This window comes from Salmo salar, chromosome 03, assembly GCF_965601325.2.
Source record: "Salmo salar chromosome 03, fSalSal1, whole genome shotgun sequence".
Lineage (NCBI taxonomy): Eukaryota > Metazoa > Chordata > Actinopteri > Salmoniformes > Salmonidae > Salmo > Salmo salar.
In genome coordinates this window covers 50,835,699-50,855,738 of record NC_138293.1, presented here as the reverse complement: position 1 = coordinate 50,855,738, position 20,040 = coordinate 50,835,699, and the positions used below count along the sequence as shown (strand labels likewise).

At 44.2% G+C, this 20,040-nt stretch overlaps 1 protein-coding gene across 1 annotated transcript in view; it reads right to left on the bottom strand.

Moving 5' to 3' along the window:
- Positions 1-20,040, bottom strand: part of LOC106600634 (phospholipid-transporting ATPase IA) — a 172,312-nt gene that overhangs the window by 8,456 nt on the left and 143,816 nt on the right. The window contains exons 13-15 of the mRNA XM_082973546.1: positions 19,638-19,694; positions 19,204-19,311; positions 11,034-11,122 (exon numbers count right to left, since the gene is read on the bottom strand). Coding sequence (XP_082829672.1) covers positions 11,034-11,122; positions 19,204-19,311; positions 19,638-19,694 — 254 coding nt within the window. The remainder of the gene's footprint in view (positions 1-11,033; positions 11,123-19,203; positions 19,312-19,637; positions 19,695-20,040) is intronic.

The following is a 20,040-nucleotide window of genomic DNA, read 5'->3' as shown; positions in this document are numbered from 1 at the left end:
TACAGTGCCATCGTAAAGTATTCAGAGCTTTTTAAACATTTTGTTAGGTTACAGCCTATTCCAAAATAGATTACATTATTTTTTTCCCCTTATCAATCAACAGTCGTGGCCAAAAGTTTTGAGAATGACACAAATATGAATTTTCACAAAGTTTGCTGCTTCAGTGTCTTTAGATATTTTTGGCAGATGTTACTATGGAATACTGAAGTATAATTACAAGCATTTCACAAGTGTCAAAGGCTTTTATTGACAATTACATGAAGTTGATGCAAAGAGTCAATATTTGCAGTGTTGACCCTTCTTTTTCAAAACCTCTGCAATCTGCCCTGGCATGCTGTCAATTAACTTCTGGGCCACATCCTGACTGACGGCAGCCCATCCTTACATAATCAATGCTTGGAGTTTGTCAGAATTTGTGGGGTTTTGTTTGACCACCCGCCTCTTGAGGATTGACCACAAGTTCTCAATGGGATTAAGGTCTGGGGAGTTTCCTGGCCATGGACCCAAAATATGGATGTTTTGTTCCACGAGCCACTTAGTTATCACTTTTGCCTTATTGCAAGGTGCTCCATCATGCTGGAAAGGGCATGGTTCGTCACCAAACTGTTCCTGGATGGTTGGGAGAAGTTGCTCTCGGAGGATGTGTTGGTACCATTCTTTATTCATGGCTGTGTTCTTAGGCAAAATTGTGAGTGAGCACACTCCCTTGGCTGAGAAGCAACCCCACACATGAATGGTCTCAGGATGTTTTACTGTTGGCATGACATAGGACTGATGGTAGCGCTCACCTTGTCTTCTCCGGACAAGCTCTTTTCCGGATGCCCCAAACAATCGGAAAGGGGATTCATCAGAGAAAATGACTTTACCCCAGTCCTCACCAGTCCAATCCCTGTACCTTTTGCAGAATATCAGTCTGTCTCTGATGTTTTTCCTGGAGAGAAGTGGCTTCTTTGCTGCCCTTCTTGACACCAGGCCATCCTCCAAAAGTCTTCGCCTCACTGTGCGTGCAGATGCACTCACACCTGCCTGCTGCCATTCCTGAGCAAGCTCTGTACTGGTGGTGCCCCGATCCCGCAGCTGAATCAACTTTAGAAGACGGTCCTGGCGCTTGCTGGACTTTCTTGGGCGCCCTGAAGCCTTCTTCACAACAATTGAACCGCTCTCCTTGAAGTTCTTGATGATCCGATAAATGGTTGATTTAGATGCAATCTTACTGGCAGCAATATCCTTGCCTGTGAAGCCCTTTTCGTGCAAAGAAATGATGACGGCACGTGTTTCCTTGCAGGTAACCACGGTTGACAGAGGAAGAACAATCATTCCAAGCACCACCCTCCTTTTGAAGCTTCCAGTCTGTTATTCAAACTCAATCAGCATGACAGAGTGATCTCCAGCCTTGTCCTCATCAACACTCACACCTGTGTTAATGAGAGAATCACTGACATGATGTCAGCTGGTCCTTTTTGTGGCAGGGCTGAAATGCAGTGGACATTTTTGGGGGGATTCAGTTCATTTGCATGGCAAAGAGGGATTTTGCAATTAATTGCAATTCATCTGATCACTCTTCATAACATTCTGGAGTATATGCAAATTGCCATCATACAAACTGAGGCAGCAGACTTTGTGAAAATTAATATTTGTGCCATTCTCAAAACTTTTGGCCACGACTGTACACACAATACGCCATATTGACAAAGCAAAAACAGGTTTTTAGAAATGTTTGCGAATAAGAAAAAAACTTAAAAATGAAATATCACGTTTACATAAGTATTCAGGACCTTTACTAAGTACTTTGTTGAAGCACCTTTGGCAGCGATTACAGCCTCGAGTCTTCTTGGGTGTGACGCTACAAGCTTGGCACACCTGTATTTGGGTAGTTTCTCCCATTTTTCTCTGCAGATCCTCTCAAGCTCTGTCAGGTTGGATGGGTAGCGTTGCTGCACAGCTATTTTCAGGTCTCTCCTGATATGTTTTATCGGGTACCGGTTTTCATTGAGGATCTCTCTGTACTTTGCTCTGTTCATCTTTGCCTCAATCCTGACTAGTCTCCCAGTCCCTGCCGCTGAAAAACAACCCCACAGCATGAAGCTGCCACCACTATGCTTCATCGTACGGATGGTGCCAGGTTTCCTCCAGACTTGACGCTTGACATTCAGGCCAAAGAGTTCAATCAAGTTGTAGAAACATCTCAAGGATGATCAATGGAAACAGGATGCACCTGAGCTCAATTTTGAGTCTCATAGCAAAGGGTCTGAATACTTAATTAAGGATCGGCGTTCCGTCAACTGGACAGTTGTAAATCATGCAGTGCGTTATGTCAAGATCGCAGATTGTAAAGAAACAACAAATGTCGGGAAACATGTCTTATATCGGCTGAAAGCTTAAATTCTTGCTAATATAACTGCACTGTCCAATTTACAGTAGCTATTACTGTGAAAAAATGCCATGCTATTGTTTGAGGAGAGCTCCTAACAACAAATCACTTTTTTCAATGCGATAGGTTTGATAAATTCACCTCTGAAGGTAAAATGTGTACTTACATTCTGAAATCCTGCTCTGATTTATCATCCAAAGGGTCCCAGAGATAACATTAAGTGTCGTTTTGTTAGATTAAATTATTTTTCAGATCCTAAAAAGGTCCATATAGCATGCACGATTGATTTTGTATTTCCACTCGTTCAATTTGCAAAGAAAGGAATCTGTGAAAATCTCACCCTTAACATTGTTTCAACGAGTCAAATCAAATTCATGTCTGTCGTAAAATGTAGCTACTAACCTTGTACGACAGCATGCCTTTTCATCTTGGACAAAAATTCTAAGGATATTCAGAGTTATGAAGTTATGAAAACGTATTGTTTCGCAAATGTTGAACTTATAATATGGCTACAAATACTTGGAAAGCTTAATCAAAGTCCAAGTATACAGATTTCACAATATTCTTGCAGAAAAATTTAATATGAATGCAAATGTCTCCTTCACGATTTTCCCAAATGTACCTGGGGACTTCACACTAAAAGTCTTGTTGTTCACTCATACCTCAAGTTATCCATCTGAAACTTTGCACATACACTGCTCCCATCTTCAAATCAAATCAAATCAAATTTATTTTTATATAGCCCTTCGTACATCAGCTGATATTCTCAAAGTGCTGTACAGAAACCCAGCCTAAAACCCCAAACAGCAAGCAAAGCATGTGAAAGAAGCACGGTGGCTAGGAAAAACTCCCTAGAAAGGCCAAAAACCTAGGAAGAAACCTAGAGAGGAACCAGGCTATGAGGGGTGGCCAGTCCTCTTCTGGCTGTGCAGGGTGGATATTATAACAGAACATAGTCAAGATGTTAAAATGTTCATAAATGACCAGCATGGTCAAATAATAATAATCATAGTAGTTGTCGAGGGTGCAACAAGCACGTCCGGTGAACAGGTCAGGGTTCCATAGCCGCAGGCAGAACAGTTGAAACTGGAGCAGCAGCACGGCCAGGTGGACTGGGGACAGCAAGGAGTCATCATACCAGGTAATCCTGAGGCATGGTCCTAGGGCTCAGGTCCTCCGAGAGAAAGGCAGAAAGAGAGAAAGAGAGAATTAGAGAGAGCATATTTAAATACACACAGGACACCGGATAAGACAAGAGAAATACTCCAGATGTAACAGACTGACCCTAGCCCCCCGACACATAAACTACTGCAGCATAAATACTGGAGGCTGAGACAAGAGGGATCAGAAGACACTGTGGCCCCATCCGATGATACCCCCGGACAGGGCCAAACAGGCAGGATATAACCCCACCCACTTTGCCAAAGCACAGCCCCCACACCACTAGAGGGATGTCTCCAACCACCAACTTACCGTCCTAAGACAAGGCCGAGTATAGCCCACAACGATCTCCGCCACGGCACAACCCAAGGGGGGGGGGGGAGCAAGCCCATGTAATGCTTTGTAGGTTAGCAGTAAAACCTTGAAATCAGCCCTTGCCTTAACAGGAAGCCAGTGTAGGGAGGCTAGCACTGGAGTAATATGATCAAATTTTTGGGTTCTAGTCAGGATTCTAGCAGCCGTATTTAGCACTAACTGAAGTTTATTTAGTGCTTTATCCGGGTAGCCGGAAAGTAGAGCATTGCAGTAGTCCAGCCTAGAAGTAACAAAAGCATGGATTAATTTTTCTGCGTCATTTTTGGACAGAACATTTCTGATTTTTGCAATGTTACGTAGATGGAAAAAAGCTGTCCTTGAAACAGTCTTGATATGTTCTTCAAAAGAGAGATCAGGGTCCAGAGTAACGCCGAGGTCCTTCACAGTTTTATTTGAGACGACTGTACAACCATCCAGATTAATTGTCAGATTCAACAGAAGATCTCTTTGTTTCTTGGGACCTAGAACAAGCATCTCTGTTTTGTCCGAGTTTAAAAGTAGAAAGTTTGCAGCCATTCACTTCTTTATGTCTGAAACACAGGCTTCTAGCGAGGGCAATTTTGGGGCTTCACCATGTTTCATTGAAATGTACAGCTGTGTGTCGTCCGCATAGCAGTGAAATTTAACATTATGTTTTCGAATGACATCCCCAAGAGGTAAAATATATAGTGAAAACAATAGTGGTCCTAAAACGGAACCTTGAGGAACACCGAAATTTACAATTGATTTGTCAGAAGACAAACCATTCACAGAGACAAACTGATATCTTTCCGACAGAAAAGATCTAAACCAGGCCAGAACTTGTCCATGTAGACCAATTTGGGTTTCCAATCTCTCCAAAAGAATGTGGTGATCGATGGTATGAAAAGCGGCACTAAGATCTAGGAGCACGAGGACAGATGCAGAGCCTCGGTCTGACGTCATTAAAAGGTCATTTACCACCTTCATAAGTGCAGTCTCAGTGTTATGATGGGGTCTAAAACCAGACTGAAGCGTTTCGTATACATTGTTTGTCTTCAGGAAGGCAGTGAGTTGCTGTGCAACAGCTTTTTCTAAATTTTTTGAGAGGAATGGAAGATTCGATATAGGCCGATAGTTTTTTATAATTTCTGGATCAAGATTCGGCTTTTTCAAGAGAGGCTTTATTACTGCCACTTTTAGTGAGCTTGGTACAAATCCGGTGGATAGAGAGCCGTTTATTATGTTCAACATAGGAGGGCCAAGCACAGGAAGCAGCTCTTTCAGTAGTTTAGTTGGAATAGGGTCCAGTATGCAGCTTGAAGGTTTGGAGGCCATGATTATTTTCATCATTGCGTCAAGAGATATAGTACTAAAACACTTTAATATCTCCCTTGATCCTAGGTCCTGGCAGAGTTGTGTAGACTCAGGACAATGGAGCTTTGGAGGAATACCCAGATTTAAAGAGGAGTCTGTAATTTGCTTTCTAATGATCATGATCTTTTCCTCAAAGAAGTTCATAAATGTATTACTGCTGAAGTGAAAGCCATCCTCCATTTGCGAAGGCTGCTTTTTAGTTAGCTTTGCGACAGTATCAAAAAGAAATTTCGGATTGTTCTTATTTTCCTCAATTAAGTTGGAAAAATAGGATGATCGAGCAGCAGTAAGGGCTCTTCGATACTGCACGGTTCTGTCTTTCCAAGCTAGTCGGAAGACTTCCAGTTTGGTGTGGCGCCATTTCCGTTCCAATTTTCTGGAAGCTTGCTTCAGAGCTCGTGTATTTTCTGTATACCAGGGAGCTAGTTTCTTATGACAGATGTTTTTAGTTTTTAGGGGTGCAACTGCATCTAGGGTATTGCGCAAGGTTAAATTGAGTTCCTCGGTTAGGTGGTTAACTGATTTTTGTCCTCTGACGTCCTTGTGGACACTATTGGAATTACAACCAGAGTGATGAGAATTATAGAATTATGACCTTTCTCTTACATTTAGAATTATGACCTTTCTCTTGCATTTCAAAGATGGTGGTAGAAAAAGACTGGTTGGTTTTTTCTTTGTATTTTCTTCTACTAGATCTATTGTGTTATATTCTCCTACATTCAATTCACTTTTCCACAAACTTCAAAGTGTTTCCTTTCAAATGGTACCAAGAATATGCATATCCTTGCTACAGGGCCTGAGCTATAGGCAGTTAGATTTGGGTATGTCATTTAGGTGAAAATTAAAAAAAAGTGGGCTATCCCTTTAAGTAAATAAGGTATTTCTGTTTAAAAATGTATATAAATTAGCAAACATTTCTAAAAACCTGTTTTCACTTTGTCATTATGGGGTATTGTGTGTAGATTGCTGAGAATTTTTATTTATTTAATACATTTTAGAATAAGGCTGGGTCTGAATACTTTACGAAAGGAACTGTATGTAAAAACCCTATTAGCTTAATTTGCCAGTTGTCTGTAAAAAATTGTATCTGCTGCGAGTTGAATTCCTTTGGCTTTCCCAGGACTATGAGGCTGATTAAGATTGAGATCCCTATACTTAATTCAATGAATGATTTAAGACTGAGTTGTACACATTTATCTATACATTGAATCGGTCAGTATCTCTTGCTGTAAATCAAATAACTATAAATATTACAAACTTCAGAATTTGTTATGAATCAAACACTATAAATGTTACACCATAGATATCCTATAAATCCTCATAAATATAAATTGCTTGTATATATAACTTAATATTATAAATGTTTTTCTACACTGAGTATACAAAACATTACTCTTTCCCTGTCATAGACTGACCAGGTGAAAGCTATGATACCTTATTGATGTAACTGGTTAAATCCACTTCAATCAGTGTAGATGAAGGGGAGAAGACAGGTTAAAGAAGGATTTTTAAGCCTTGAGACAATTGAAACATGGATGGTGTATGACTGCCATTCAGAGGGTGAATGGGCAAGACAAAATATTTAAGTGCCTTTGAACAGGGTATGGTAGTAGGTGCCAGGCGCACCGGTTTGTGTCAAGAACTGCAGATCTTGCAGGTTTTTCATGCTCAACAGTTTCCTGTGTGTATCAAGAATGGTCCACCACCAAAAGGACATCCAGCCAATTCGAAACAACTGTGGGAAGCAATGGAGTCAACATGCGCCAGCATCCCAGCGGAACGCTTTCAACACCTTGTAGAGCACATGCCAGACGAATTGGGGTGCAACTCAGTATTAGGAAGATGTTCCTAATGTTTGGTATACTCAGTGTACAGTTGAAGTCGGAAGTTTACATACATCTTAGCCAAATACATTTAAACTCAGCTCCTCACAATTCCTGACATTTAATCGGAGTAGAAATTCCCTGTCTTAGGTCAGTTAGGATCACTACTTTATTTTAAGAATGTGAAATGTCAGAATAATAGTAGACAGAATGATTTACTTCAGCTTTTATTTCTTTCATCACATGGGTGGGCCGCAGTGGGTCAGAAGTTTACATACACTCAATTAGTATTTGGTAGCATTGCCTTTAAATTGTTTAACTTGGGTAAAACGTTTCGGGTAGCCTTCCACAAGCTTCCCACAATAAATTGGGTGAATTTTGGCCCATTCCTCCTGACAGAGCTGGTGCAACTGAGTCAGGTTTGTAGGCCTCCTTGCTCGCACACATTTCTTCAGTTCTGTCCAAAAATATTCTATAGGATTGAGGTCAGGGCTTTGTGATGGCCACTCCAATACCTTGACTTTGTTGTCCTTAAGCCATTTTGCCACAACTTTGGAAGTATGCTTGGGGTCATTGTCCATTTGGAAGACCCATTTCCGACCAAGCTTTAAATTCCTGACTGATGTCTTGAGATGTTGCTTCAATATATCCACAGAATTTTCCTGCCTCATGATGCCATCTATTTTGTGAAGTGCACCAGTCCCTCCTGCAGCAAAGCAACCCGCACAACATGATGCTGCCACCTCCGTGCTTCACGGTTGGGATGGTGTTCTTTGGCTTGCAAGCCACCCACTTTTTCCTCCAAACATAATAATGGTCATTATGGCCAAACAATTCTATTTTTGTTTCATCAGACCAGAGGATATTTCTCCAAAATGTATGATCTTTGTCCCCATGTGCAGTTGCAAACCGTAGTCTGGCTTTTTTATGGCGGTTTTGGAGCAGTGGCTTCTTCCTTGCTGAGCGGCCTTTCAGGTTATGTCGATATAGGACTCATTTTACTGTAGATATAGATTATTTTGTACCTGTTTCCTCCAGCATCTTCACAAGGTCCTTTGCTTTTGTTCTGGGATTGATTTGCACTTTTTGCACCAAAGTACGTTCATCTCTAGGAGACAGAACATGTCTCCTTCCTGAGTGGTATGACGGCTGCGTGGTCCCATGGCGTTTATACTTCCGTACTATTGTTTGTACAGATGAACGTGGTACCTTCAGGCGTTTGGAGATTGCTCCCAAGGATGAACCAGACTTGTGAAGGTCTACAATTTTTTTTCTGAAGTCTTGGCTGATTTTGTTTGATTTTCCCATGATGTCAAGCAAAAATGCACTGAGTTTGAAGCTAGGCCTTGAAATACATCCACAGGTACACCTCCAATTGACTCAAATGATGTCAATTAGTCTATCAGAAGCTTCTAAAGCCATTGAATAATTTTCTGGAATTTTCTAAGCTGTTTAACGGCACAGTCAACTTAGTGTATGTAAACTGGAATTTTGATACAGTGAATTATAAGTGAAATAATCTGACTAAACAATTGTTGGAAAAGGTACTTGTGTCATGCACAAAGTAGATGTCCTAACTGTCACTCCCTGACCTTAGAGAGCCTTTTTATTCTCTATTTTGGTTAGGTCAGGATGTGACTAGGGTGGGTACTCAAGTGTTTTGTATTTCTATGTTGGCCTGGTATGGTTCCCAATCAGAGGCAGCTGTCTATCGTTGTCTCTGATTGGGGATCATATTTAGGCAGCCTTTTCCCACCTGTTGTTTGTGGGATCTTGTTTTTTGTATTCTTGCTGTTGAGCCCTACAAGGCTGTACGTTTCATTGGTTTCTCTTTCTTGTTTTGTTGCTGGTTATCATTAATAAATATGATTAACCTACCCCACGCTGCATCTTGGTCCGACCATCTTTACAATGACATTCGTAACAGAAGATCCCACCACCCACGAACCAAGCAAAGTGCTCAGGAGGAGCAGGGATCCTGGGCCTGGGAGGAAAGCCAGGAGTGGAGGACATCCTGGACGTGGGACGAAGTCATGGCAGGAGACAGAAGCGGGGAGCAACAACGACGACACCGGGGTTCGCAGCCACGATGGAAGCTCGAGAGGCAGCCTCAAAAAAAAATTGGGGAGGGGGCACACAGGTTGGTCAGCGGAGCCGAGGTGTGAACCAGAGCCAGTCCACACGGGGTGGTCGGCGGAGCCAAGGTGTGAAACAGAGCCAGTCTGGGAGAGGAAGGTGAACTTGGAGGGGAGTGAAGGGAGTGAATCAGAGACAGTTAAAGAGTTGATGGGAAAATTGGAGGAGAGAGTTATGAGAGGGCTGTTGTGTTGGTGCATGAGGCACGACATTCGCCCTAAGGAGCGTGTCCTCAGTTTAATGCCACCTGAGTCAGCTCTCCGTACTCATCCTGAGGAGCGTGCTAGCCGTCTGGTGAAGACTGTGCCGGCCCCACACACCAGGTCTCCAGTACGCCTCCCCAGCCCTGCACGTCCTGTGCCAGCTCTCCGCATTCCCTTTGAGGAGCGTGTTATTGTTCCGGTACAATGTGTGCCGGTTCTACGCACCGTGTCTCCAGTGCGCCTCCACAGCCTGGTATGTCCTGTGCCAGCTCCGCGCACTTGCCGTGCAAAGGTTGTCATCTGTCCAGGACACGTTGTGCCAGCTCTACGCTCCAGACCTCCAGTGCGCCTCCACAGCCCGGTACGTCCTGTGCCAGCTCCACGCACCAGGCCTCCTATGCGTCTCCCCAGCCTGGTACGTCCTGTGCCAGCTCCACGCACCAGGCCGCCTGTGCGTCTCCCCAGCCCGGTACGTCCTGTGCCGGCTCTACGCTCCAGGTCTCCTGTGCGTCTCCCCAGCCCGGTACGTCCTGTGCCAGCGACGGTCTGCGGTCCAGAGCCTCCAGCGACAGTCTGCGGTCCAGAGCCTCCAGCGACAGTCTGCGGTCCAGAGCCTCCAGCGACAGTCTGCGGTCCAGAGCCTCCAGCGACAGTCTGCGGTCCAGAGCCTCCAGCGACAGTCTGCGGTCCAGAGCCTCCAGCGACAGTCTGCGGTCCAGAGCCTCCAGCGACAGTCTGCGGTCCAGAGCCTCCAGCGACAGTCTGCGGTCCAGAGCCTCCAGCGACAGTCTGCGGTCCAGAGCCTCCAGCGACAGTCTGCGGTCCAGAGCCTCCAGCGACAGTCTGCGGTCCAGAGCCTCCAGCGACAGTCTGCGGTCCAGAGCCTCCAGCGACAGTCTGCGGTCCAGAGCCTCCAGCGACAGTCTGCGGTCCAGAGCCTCCAGCGACAGTCTGCGGCCCAGAGCCTCCAGCGACAGTCTGCGGCCCAGAGCCTCCAGCGACAGTCTGCGGTCCGGAGCCTCCAGCGACATTCCCCGGTCCGGAGCCTCCAGCGACATTCCCCGGTCCGGAGCCTCCAGCGACGGTCCCCGGTCCGGAGCCTCCAGCGGGGGTTCCCAGTCCGGAGCCTCCAGCGGGGGTTCCCAGTCCGGAGCCTCCAGCGGGGGTTCCCAGTCCGGAGCCTCCGGTGAAGATCCACGGTCCGGAGTCCCAGGCGGCAATCTACGGTCCGGTTCCTCCGGCGACGATCCACGGTCCGGTTCCTCCGGCGACGATCCACGGTCCGGTTCCTCCGGCGACGATCCACGGTCCGGTTCCTCCGGTGACGATCCACGGTCCGGAGCCTCCGGCGACAATCCACGGTCCGGTTCCACAGAAGCGGAGGGATCCGCGAGCGGAGCGGGGTCTACGTCCCGAACCGGAGCCGCCACCGAGGCTATATGCCCACCCGGACCCTCCCGCATAGAGTCAGGTTTTGCAGCCGGAGTCCGCACCTTTGGGGGGGTACATTTCCGAATTCAACTGTATATGTAAATGTGTTAAACTGCATGTGATCTATTTGTGATCTAAGAAGTTTCTCTAGAAAAGTGTCCTAAAGCAGGACATGGAGGTGCGTGGAGGGGATCTCACACTTTGTAGGTCATGTCAAAGACCAGGGAGGTGAGAGTGATAAAGACCAGGCCCATCCAGAAGACTCCCCAACTGAACATCATGTCCACCTGAGACACACATGTACACACACACACACAGAACAACAGGAACACATTCCTTGGGTCATTGCAAACAAAATAGTTTGTGAAGCAGTAAAGGAGGTCCTCAGCAGAAAATAAAAGGGTCAGCTTGCTTTAGGCATTTCTATTACATAAAATGGCATTTCTAAACAATAAAAGGATGAGTCAACCTAATTTGACCATAGTTGGTAATCCACCATGACTAAATGACACTCATGTTGTTTTGGTTTCAACTATGATCCTTAGAACCCCCTAGGGCTGAGGAAGTAGCTTTGTGTAATTAGTTACTGTGGTGTCCTTTACTATGCTAGTTAGTACTGTAGTGTCCTTTACTATGGTAGTCAGTCAGTACTGTCGTATCCTTTACACTCTTTAATGAGGTCATTCCAAACGACACAAATGGGAAGTATATCCAAACCCCTTATTCCAAGTATTCCCTATCAGTGAAGGAACCTTGGGTACAGCACCCGCTGTCTCGAAAAGCCAACTGACATTTTCTATTTTACCCTTATTTTATTAGGTAAGTTGACTGAGAACACATTCTCATTTACAGCAATGACCTGGGGAATAGTTACAGGGGAGAAGAATGAGCCACTTGGAAGCTTTAACTCCTGAGGTGCTGACCTCTTGCACCTTCTGTAACCACTGTGATTATTATTTGACCCTGCTGGTCATCTATGAACATCTTGAAGAACAATCTGGCCTTAATGGCCATGTACTCTTACAATCTCCACCCGGCACAGCCATAAGAGGACTGGCCACCCCTGGTTCCACTCTAGGTTTATTCCTAGGTTCCCGTCTTTCTAGCCACCATGCTTCTACATCTGCATTGCTTGCTCTTTGGGGTTTTAGTCTGGGTTTCTGTATAAGCACTTTGTGACAACTGCTGATGTAAAAAGGGCCTTATAAAATTTTTTTTATTGATTGATTGATTGACTGGGTAAAGCTCCATGTCTGACTAGGAAAAGGCATTAGACACACACCATACCAGTGGAGAGGGGGATGGAGTAGGACGTATTGTAGCTGACCTCAGACAAAGATAAGGTCAGTTTTGCGTTCAACCCTCCAATGATTAAGGTGAGCATGTAGCTAATCCTAGATCTGTGCCAACTTCTAGCCAGAGGGGAGGAAATACAGTAGGATACACTTATTCACCCTTGTCATCACATTTTCGAGAGAAACATGAGAAGGGCAGAGCAGCTACACATGAAAGTCCACTGATGTAAGTTCTAAAGGTAGTCTTTCCATGCATTGACCTATAAAAAGATGTCGGTCAACTACAGCTGTGTATGTGTATCATTGGAACCATTGCCCTTCATGCTCGTTGACTTGCAGTAGTAAGGACAGCCAACAGAGAGAAAGAGCTATTTGTTATGCTATATAACCTTCAAATAATAAACACTGTCCCAATGTTTTTGTGTGCAGTATATTCTAAATGCTCTCATTGTCTACAGAGTGCCAAGATAAATCCACAGATGAGATACATGAGATAACCAAGGCCAAGATGGAACCATATTTTCTATTTAGTGCACTACTTTTGACCAGAGCCCTATAGAGCTCTGATCACAAGTAGTGCATTGCACTATATAGGGAAAACGGTGCCATTTAGGATGCAACCCTAAGAGTGTATTGAGACTGATATGATATGCATTGGGAAAACGCAAGCTTGGAGGCAACTCTTCTTCATCCACCTCTGATGTAGGCCTACATCTCTCTAGATATCGTAACTCTGACATCTTAGGAGACAGCATCTTCTCCCTGGTCATCAAAAACACACAGATCGTCAGACAACAGTCTGCTGTTTAGACGAAAGTCTCAAAACGCATTGGCCTTGTCGGAACTCCAGGACTCGGGAGGTTCCATTTGGTCTGGCAAGTCAGGGGGAGACAGGGAGGGATACTCTTGCCGTGGGCCGTCCCATACAGTCGTCTCCGCAGGGCTGTGTTTGCTTTGGACCGGCTGCATTGAAACTATCTGTCATTACATGTTAACGAGCAAAACACACGTCCCCTCGCATCAGCAATTTGGGCCTTACATGCTTGTGCCACTTATACAAACTGCAGGGGCCCCCAGACAATGGTCTTCCTGTAATACGAAACAAGCTGGACCCTGGGACGGCACCTTAGGGCACACACACACACACACACACACACACAGACACACACACACACACACACACACACACACACACACACACCACACACACACACACACACACACACACACACAGATCAGTGTCAAAGATATCAAAGAGTTCAGGTGTTCCCAAATTAGCTATTACCAGCGAAATGGACTTTAATGTCTGACAAAACATCTGGGAAAGAGGAAATCCCAAATAACTGGAAATCAAAATGGCATTTTCCTAATGTTTGAAATGGTATTGGAATGAATGGAGTTTTATCTATGTTGCCCGGCAATGACCAAAATACATAAGTTGAGGGAAAACAACAAGACATTTTCACGTCAAGTTTGAAGTTAGGCAGTCCCGGGTAGAAACCTAGACTTTTTTTTTCGTAACATCACTGTACATATTTTTGTTTTCATCCACACATTTTAATAGCCACATTTAAACTGTCTTGAAAGTATTTTGAAAATAAACTGCGCATATAGGCTCAGCACGTTAAATACATTAAATGAAGTCAACGAGCATGAAAAATAAACCAGCTTCTAATTTAAACAAACTTCTGAAACATACTGTTCCAAATTTTATGAACTGCATCGAAGGACTGACTACTTTGCTAATCTGTAAATTCAACGCTTAACTTAATCTTAATAAACGTTTATCTGTTAAAGATTTGGATGACAGATACACTAAATCCTGGCCGAGCCAGCAGTGTTTGGTAGATGCTAGCAATGGCTCATTCCTGGAGGCCTATGGGAGTTGGAGTGCAGGGGGGTGTGAGTGTATTTTTAGGACAAACTAATAAACTCATCTGGGCAGGCAGACAGTGGTGTCTGCAGTGTTTTGACAGGCTGTCAACCTCTCACAGCCACTGGAGACACAGACACACAAAGATGCAGACACACACACTCAAACACATGCATACACACACAGTCTATCACTAACAAGTTAGAAACGTTCATAGCCATAGGTGAAAGAGTATTCAGTCTGCCACTCAACACAGCTTAAGATCTTGTTTGGAGCAGACGAGTAAGCTTTTGTTTCTGTTGCAGAGCTCAGTTTTGTACATCGTATAGAGGTGTAAGTCTCATAATTTGTTTGCTGTACAAACTTGGAATTTACTTATATATACAAATAAGACTGTTGTTTCACTCTGAATATGATATGGACACGCCAATACAGTCGTTTGTCATATTTGACATTCTTGAAACTGTGTCTTAGTCTAAGAAAATAGATTTTTCAAAGCCATCCTTCATGCGATGGTAAAGGAACAGACTGATCCAATCGGCTCAGAGTAGAGGAGTGTGATTACTATGCCTGGATGCATTGATCAGGGGGTCTCACAGCAGCGGCAGTTGGCTGACCATGCCTGACAGGCCACAGTGCTAGTGTGACTCCACGAGGGTAATGCCTGCCATTGTGATGGTAAATATGAAGGGTGGACAATCAAGGCTTTCACCCTGTTCCTAGACCTTTTGACTTTAGAAAGCATAGATAGAGAAAAGTCAACTTTCCACACACATGTGCACCGCACACGCACCTCACTCTTACCATGTCTCTTTCTGTCATATCTGTAAGGGTGTCAAATTTGAGTCTCTGCCCTTTTCTCTGTATGAGCCTGGTTGTTGCCAAAGCCAAAGCCTCTGGATGCTAATATTCAGACACTAGGAGCCTGGGCGCAGTCACTCTTTGTGCGTGTCTATTTTATTGGGCCGATGAAATGAGGGTTATTTAAGTAAAATCCAGTCCCAGTGAGTGATTTGGTCTACCTCCATCCATGTCCCTTTGGCTAAATTCTACTGGCTCTACCGGACCATACTGTACAATTTGGATGGAAGTTAGAACAGAGGGGTAGACCGTTCTGCAATGGCGCTAAGGAGCTAGGGGAAGGGCTATTGGGTGATTTGAGGGTTCAGAGGTGTATCCTACTGCAAATTGAGGCTGGATGTGTTTGTTTGTGGCCAAACATGACCCCCAATCCCTCATGACCAGCTCCATGATACCTCCCCAAACAAAATCCTTAGGGTTAGTGTGTTGTTGGATAGGCTGTAAACATAGCCGCAGAAAGAAAAAGCCAGTCCCTGAGGATTTAATGGGAGAGAAAAGAGATGGAGGCTTAATGCCCTGGAAGGAGAAAGAGAGAGAGAGAGGGGGGAGAAAGAGAAAAAGAGAGAGTGGGATCAAGAAAGACAGAGAGAAAGAGAGTAAAAGCAAGAGAAGGAGAAAGAAAGAGAGCACGAGTGTGTGAGAGGAGCCTTGATCGGATGCGGCCCACAACTCTACAAATTCCCCACGACGTCATTGCAACGCAAAAGCAAATGACGAGTTCACAATTCCTTAACACTCCCACCCCCACCCCACTAAGCTTTTACTATGGAAAACAAAAATTGGACTTGCTCAGTTGGGTCCATCTTTTTACGCTCTGTGTGTCGCCTCACAATAGCCCTGAGATATCCCGAAAAAAAACTGAGGGAAAGAATGCTAACAAAAACAGGTATAGCACAACAGAAGTCATCCCGGTGCAACTGTACAATAGTGATTTACAACGCAACTCAATAATTATTAAAATGGTGCGAGAGATAAATTAGCCGACAGACAAAAGTGTCAGTTTGACATGTATTAGATCACGACAAGTATGCCCATATCCATTTGAATTATAACGCTTAAACTCATTCAAATAACACACACACAATGCAAAGTCTCACACCATGGATTAGCCTGTGCCTTCCACAGCCGCTTTAGTCTTCCATAAATCATTGGTTCTGGGCTCCTAATGGATCCGTGTGTGTGTGGTTTTAATCACAGAGGGGGCTAACTTACGACACATGCGCGGCCCTTAAGTATTCCGAAAACACCGAGACAGAGGAAAAACAGTGTAGGGGTACAAAGTCATCTCAACAGCAATGCTGAAGTGCCTCTCTAATTCTATCATAGAGCCTTTCACAGGTTTAATAGTGAGGAACCTTGTAGGGTTTCTATAAAACCATGGGGAGCTGGGAGCCTGATGTTTCAATCCACCCCTGGAGTTTCTAGGGGTCCCTGGTGGTTTTGGAAAGATATGGCAGAGCGGAGAAATAGCGAGGAGAACTGTCATCTGCGGCCCTGCTACTTCAATCGCAGGGGCACTGGTGACAGCACACTCACACAAGTAAGCGTAGATAAACTCGCACGGATGAATACACATCGCACTGGCGCGCACCCACACATATAGACTCAAAACACACACTCAAAACACACACACTACAGATAGTCTCTGTTCTATGGGTCCTAGCGTGGTCTTGGCTGTATTGAGCTGGCATGTGAGTGGAGAGAGGTTGGGTTATCTAGCGATACAGTAGGTGGAGCTGGCTTCTCAGTGCCATTCTGAAGGGGCATTCTTGTGCTTCAAAGCAAGTGAGTCCTGATGAGCAGCCTGGGTTGGAGCCTCTACAGGTGCACTTGAATATAAATAACTCCATCCAAAACAACATGTGAGTAAAGAGGAAGGGAGTGAAGTTGTGCATCCCAAATGACACCATATTCCCTACATAGTGAACTACTTTTGACCAGAGCCCAAGGAGACGGAGAGGTCACTTCACATAATCAACCTCCTGGAAAAACATTTTATTTTGAATACTATCAAGTTGGCCATTTCTGAACCTCTCTTCTTGGAGGAGGTGAATTGTGGAGTCAGTGTGTGCAGAAACTGTAGAACAAGAAGTGGTGTAGTGATGTCTATATCATCATGGTCCTCAGGCATTCCCAAGCAAAAAAAAGAGAGAGAGAGAGAGAGAGAGAGAGAGAGAGAGAGAGAGAGAAATAAAGAAAGAGAGAGGGAGGGAGAGAGAGAGAAGACGGGAAAGAAAGAGGAGAGGGCAAGGAGAAAGTGAGCAAGAGTAAGTGAGAGATCAAGCGAGAGCGAGATCAATAGAGATCAAAACAAAGAGCAAGAGTGATGGAGAGGGGCAGATAGAGCTGGTTAACCTGTTGGGGGTAGGGGGCAGTATTTACACGGCCGGATAAAAAACGTACCCGATTTAATCTGGTTATTACTACTGCCCAGAAACTAGAATATGCATATAATTATTGGCTTTGGATAGAAAACACCCTAAAGTTTCTAAAACTGTTTGAATGGTGTCTGTGAGTATAACAACACTCATATGGCAGGCAAAAACCTGAGAAGATTCTGAACAGGAAGTGGCCTGTCTGACAAGTTCTTGTTCATCTTGGCTCTTTTTATTGAAGACTGAGGATCTTTGCTGTAACGTGACACTTCCTACGGCTCCCATAGGCTCTCAGAAGGCGGGAAAAAGCTGAATGATATCGAGGCAGCCCCAGGCTGAAACACATTTGTGCTTTTGGCAAGTGGCCGATCAGAGGACAATGGGCTTAGGCGCGTGCACGAGTCGACCCCATGCTTTATTTTCTTTCGTCTTTTTACCTAAACGCAGATTCCCGGTCGGAATATTATCGCTTTTTTACGAGAAAAATGGCATAAAAATTGATTTTAAACAGCGGTTGACATGCTTCGAAGTACGGTAATGGAATATTTAGAATTTTTTTGTCACGAAATGCGTCGTGCTCGTCACCCTTCTTTACCATTCGGATAGTGTCTTGAACGCACGAACAAAACGCCGCTGTTTTGATATAACAATGGATTATTTTGAACCAAACCAACATTTGTTATTGAAGTAGAAGTCCTGGGAGTGCATTCTGACGAAGAACACCAAAGGTCTTATAGTAAATCTGACTTTGGTGAGTGCTAAACTTGCTGGGTGTCTAAATAGCTAGCCCTGTGATGCCGGGCTATCTACTGAGAATATTGCAAAATGTGCTTTCACCGAAAAGCTATTCTAAAATCGGACATATCGAGTGCATAGAGGAGTTCTGTATCTATAATTCTTAAAATAATTGTTATGCTTTTTGTGAACGTTTATCGTGAGTAATTTAGTAAATTTTTTGTAAATTCACCGGAAGTTTGCGGGGGGTATGCTAGTTCTGAACGTCACATGCTAATGTAAAAAGCTGGTTTTTGATATAAATATGAACTTGATTGAATAATATTCCGACCAGGAAAGCGTGTATACATACAAAGAGAGAGAAAATAAAAGCATGGGATCCCCTCGTGCACGAGCCTGAGTCTCACAGTACTGTGACCAGCCACTATCCAAACGCGCTACTTTTTTTCAGCCAGAGCCTGCAAAGCCACGATTCAGCTTTCTGCCGCCTTCTGAGAGCCCATGGGAGCCGTAGGAAGTGTCACGTAACAGCAGAGATCCCCTGTATTGGATAGAGATAATCAAGAAGGGCAAGAAATGGTCAGACAGGGCACTTCCTGTAAGGAATCTTCTCAGGTTTTGGCCTGCCAAATGAGTTCTGTTATACTCACAGACACCATTCAAACAGTTTTAGAAACTTTGGAGTGTTTTCTATCCAAAGCTAATAATTGTATGCATATTCTAGTTTCTGGGCAGGAGTAATAATCAGATTAAATCGGGTACGTTTTTTATCCGGCCGTGAAAATACTGCCCCCTAGCCATAACAGGTTAATGAACTCTTGCCTGTACCCGACCTTCCTTTTGCCTACCCCTTGTGTTATAATAAATATCAGAGCTCAACCATCTGCCTCCTGTGTCTGCATATGGGTCTCGCCTTGTGCCCTTATACTCTGGCCCTACGTTCAAAAGCACACTTTTGGGTTACGGAGTAGACACATTGAAACCTTCCCACCAACCACAGTCAGTAACAGCAATGAGATAGGAGATACTGTTCATTACGTTGAGTTATGAATGATGTGATCATATAGAAGGGTTTATCACTGCTGGGTGCATACCCAGAAAACAGTGAACATTTCTACAATGTTTGTTTATTTTCCAATGGAGCCCTTACTAATGTTCTGTGAATGCAGAGATGATCAGACATGTTTTGCTGGGTTTAAAGGAGGGTGGAGTTTAAGTTGAGTGTTTACCTCACCAGACATGTCTGGAGCCAGAGAGATGAGTGGCCACAGAGAGGAGTAGATACCGAAGAACACCACCCACAGGCTGATGCTGCCCCAGATGGCAATGTGACTGAACTGGAGGAGACAGAGCATGTTACATCCTTTTGTCTACATATATAAATAAAGTGTGGGAGGTGAGGGTTACAATAGTAAATACAGTGTACTTACCATCTTATTACAGAGTAATTACTCAATGACTAAGTTATTCTGCTAGTAGTTCTGGCAGAAGGCCTATGTAATGTGAATGGTGGCAAAGAGTTGAAGGAGGAAGAGGAACAGATGAATGGAACATATCCTTATGGACCTTTTAAGATCTTCCTTTTTTTCAGTTGTTATAGGTGTGTGTGGTATGAGAAAGATGATGGATAGACAAGATATTGTAGTAAGAGGAGAGAGCCTACCATAGTCCAAGACGAGGTCTCCAGGCCAGCTTTGAGGCACACGGTGATGACCACAAACTCGGAAACAGAAAAGCACAAAGTCAAATGCTAAACCAACGTTTTCACCGCCATTGAGAATAAGTTAAAATCAAAGTCACCAGAAGTTCGACACGGAAAGGCACTGACAGATTGCATTTTATGTCTAACTGAATGTGTATTCTTAGGCTTAGAACTATATATGTATATATATATATTTTTTTTTACTTATACACAGTAATGACGCTTCGGTCAGCAAATAAAGAAACCAAAACAAACTGATAAATAGTCTCACAGCAAGACACTGAGGCCAACACACGGTTCTTAAATGGTAGTTTGGAACCACCAAGACTCTTCCTAGAGCTGGCCGCCCAGCCAAACTGAGCAA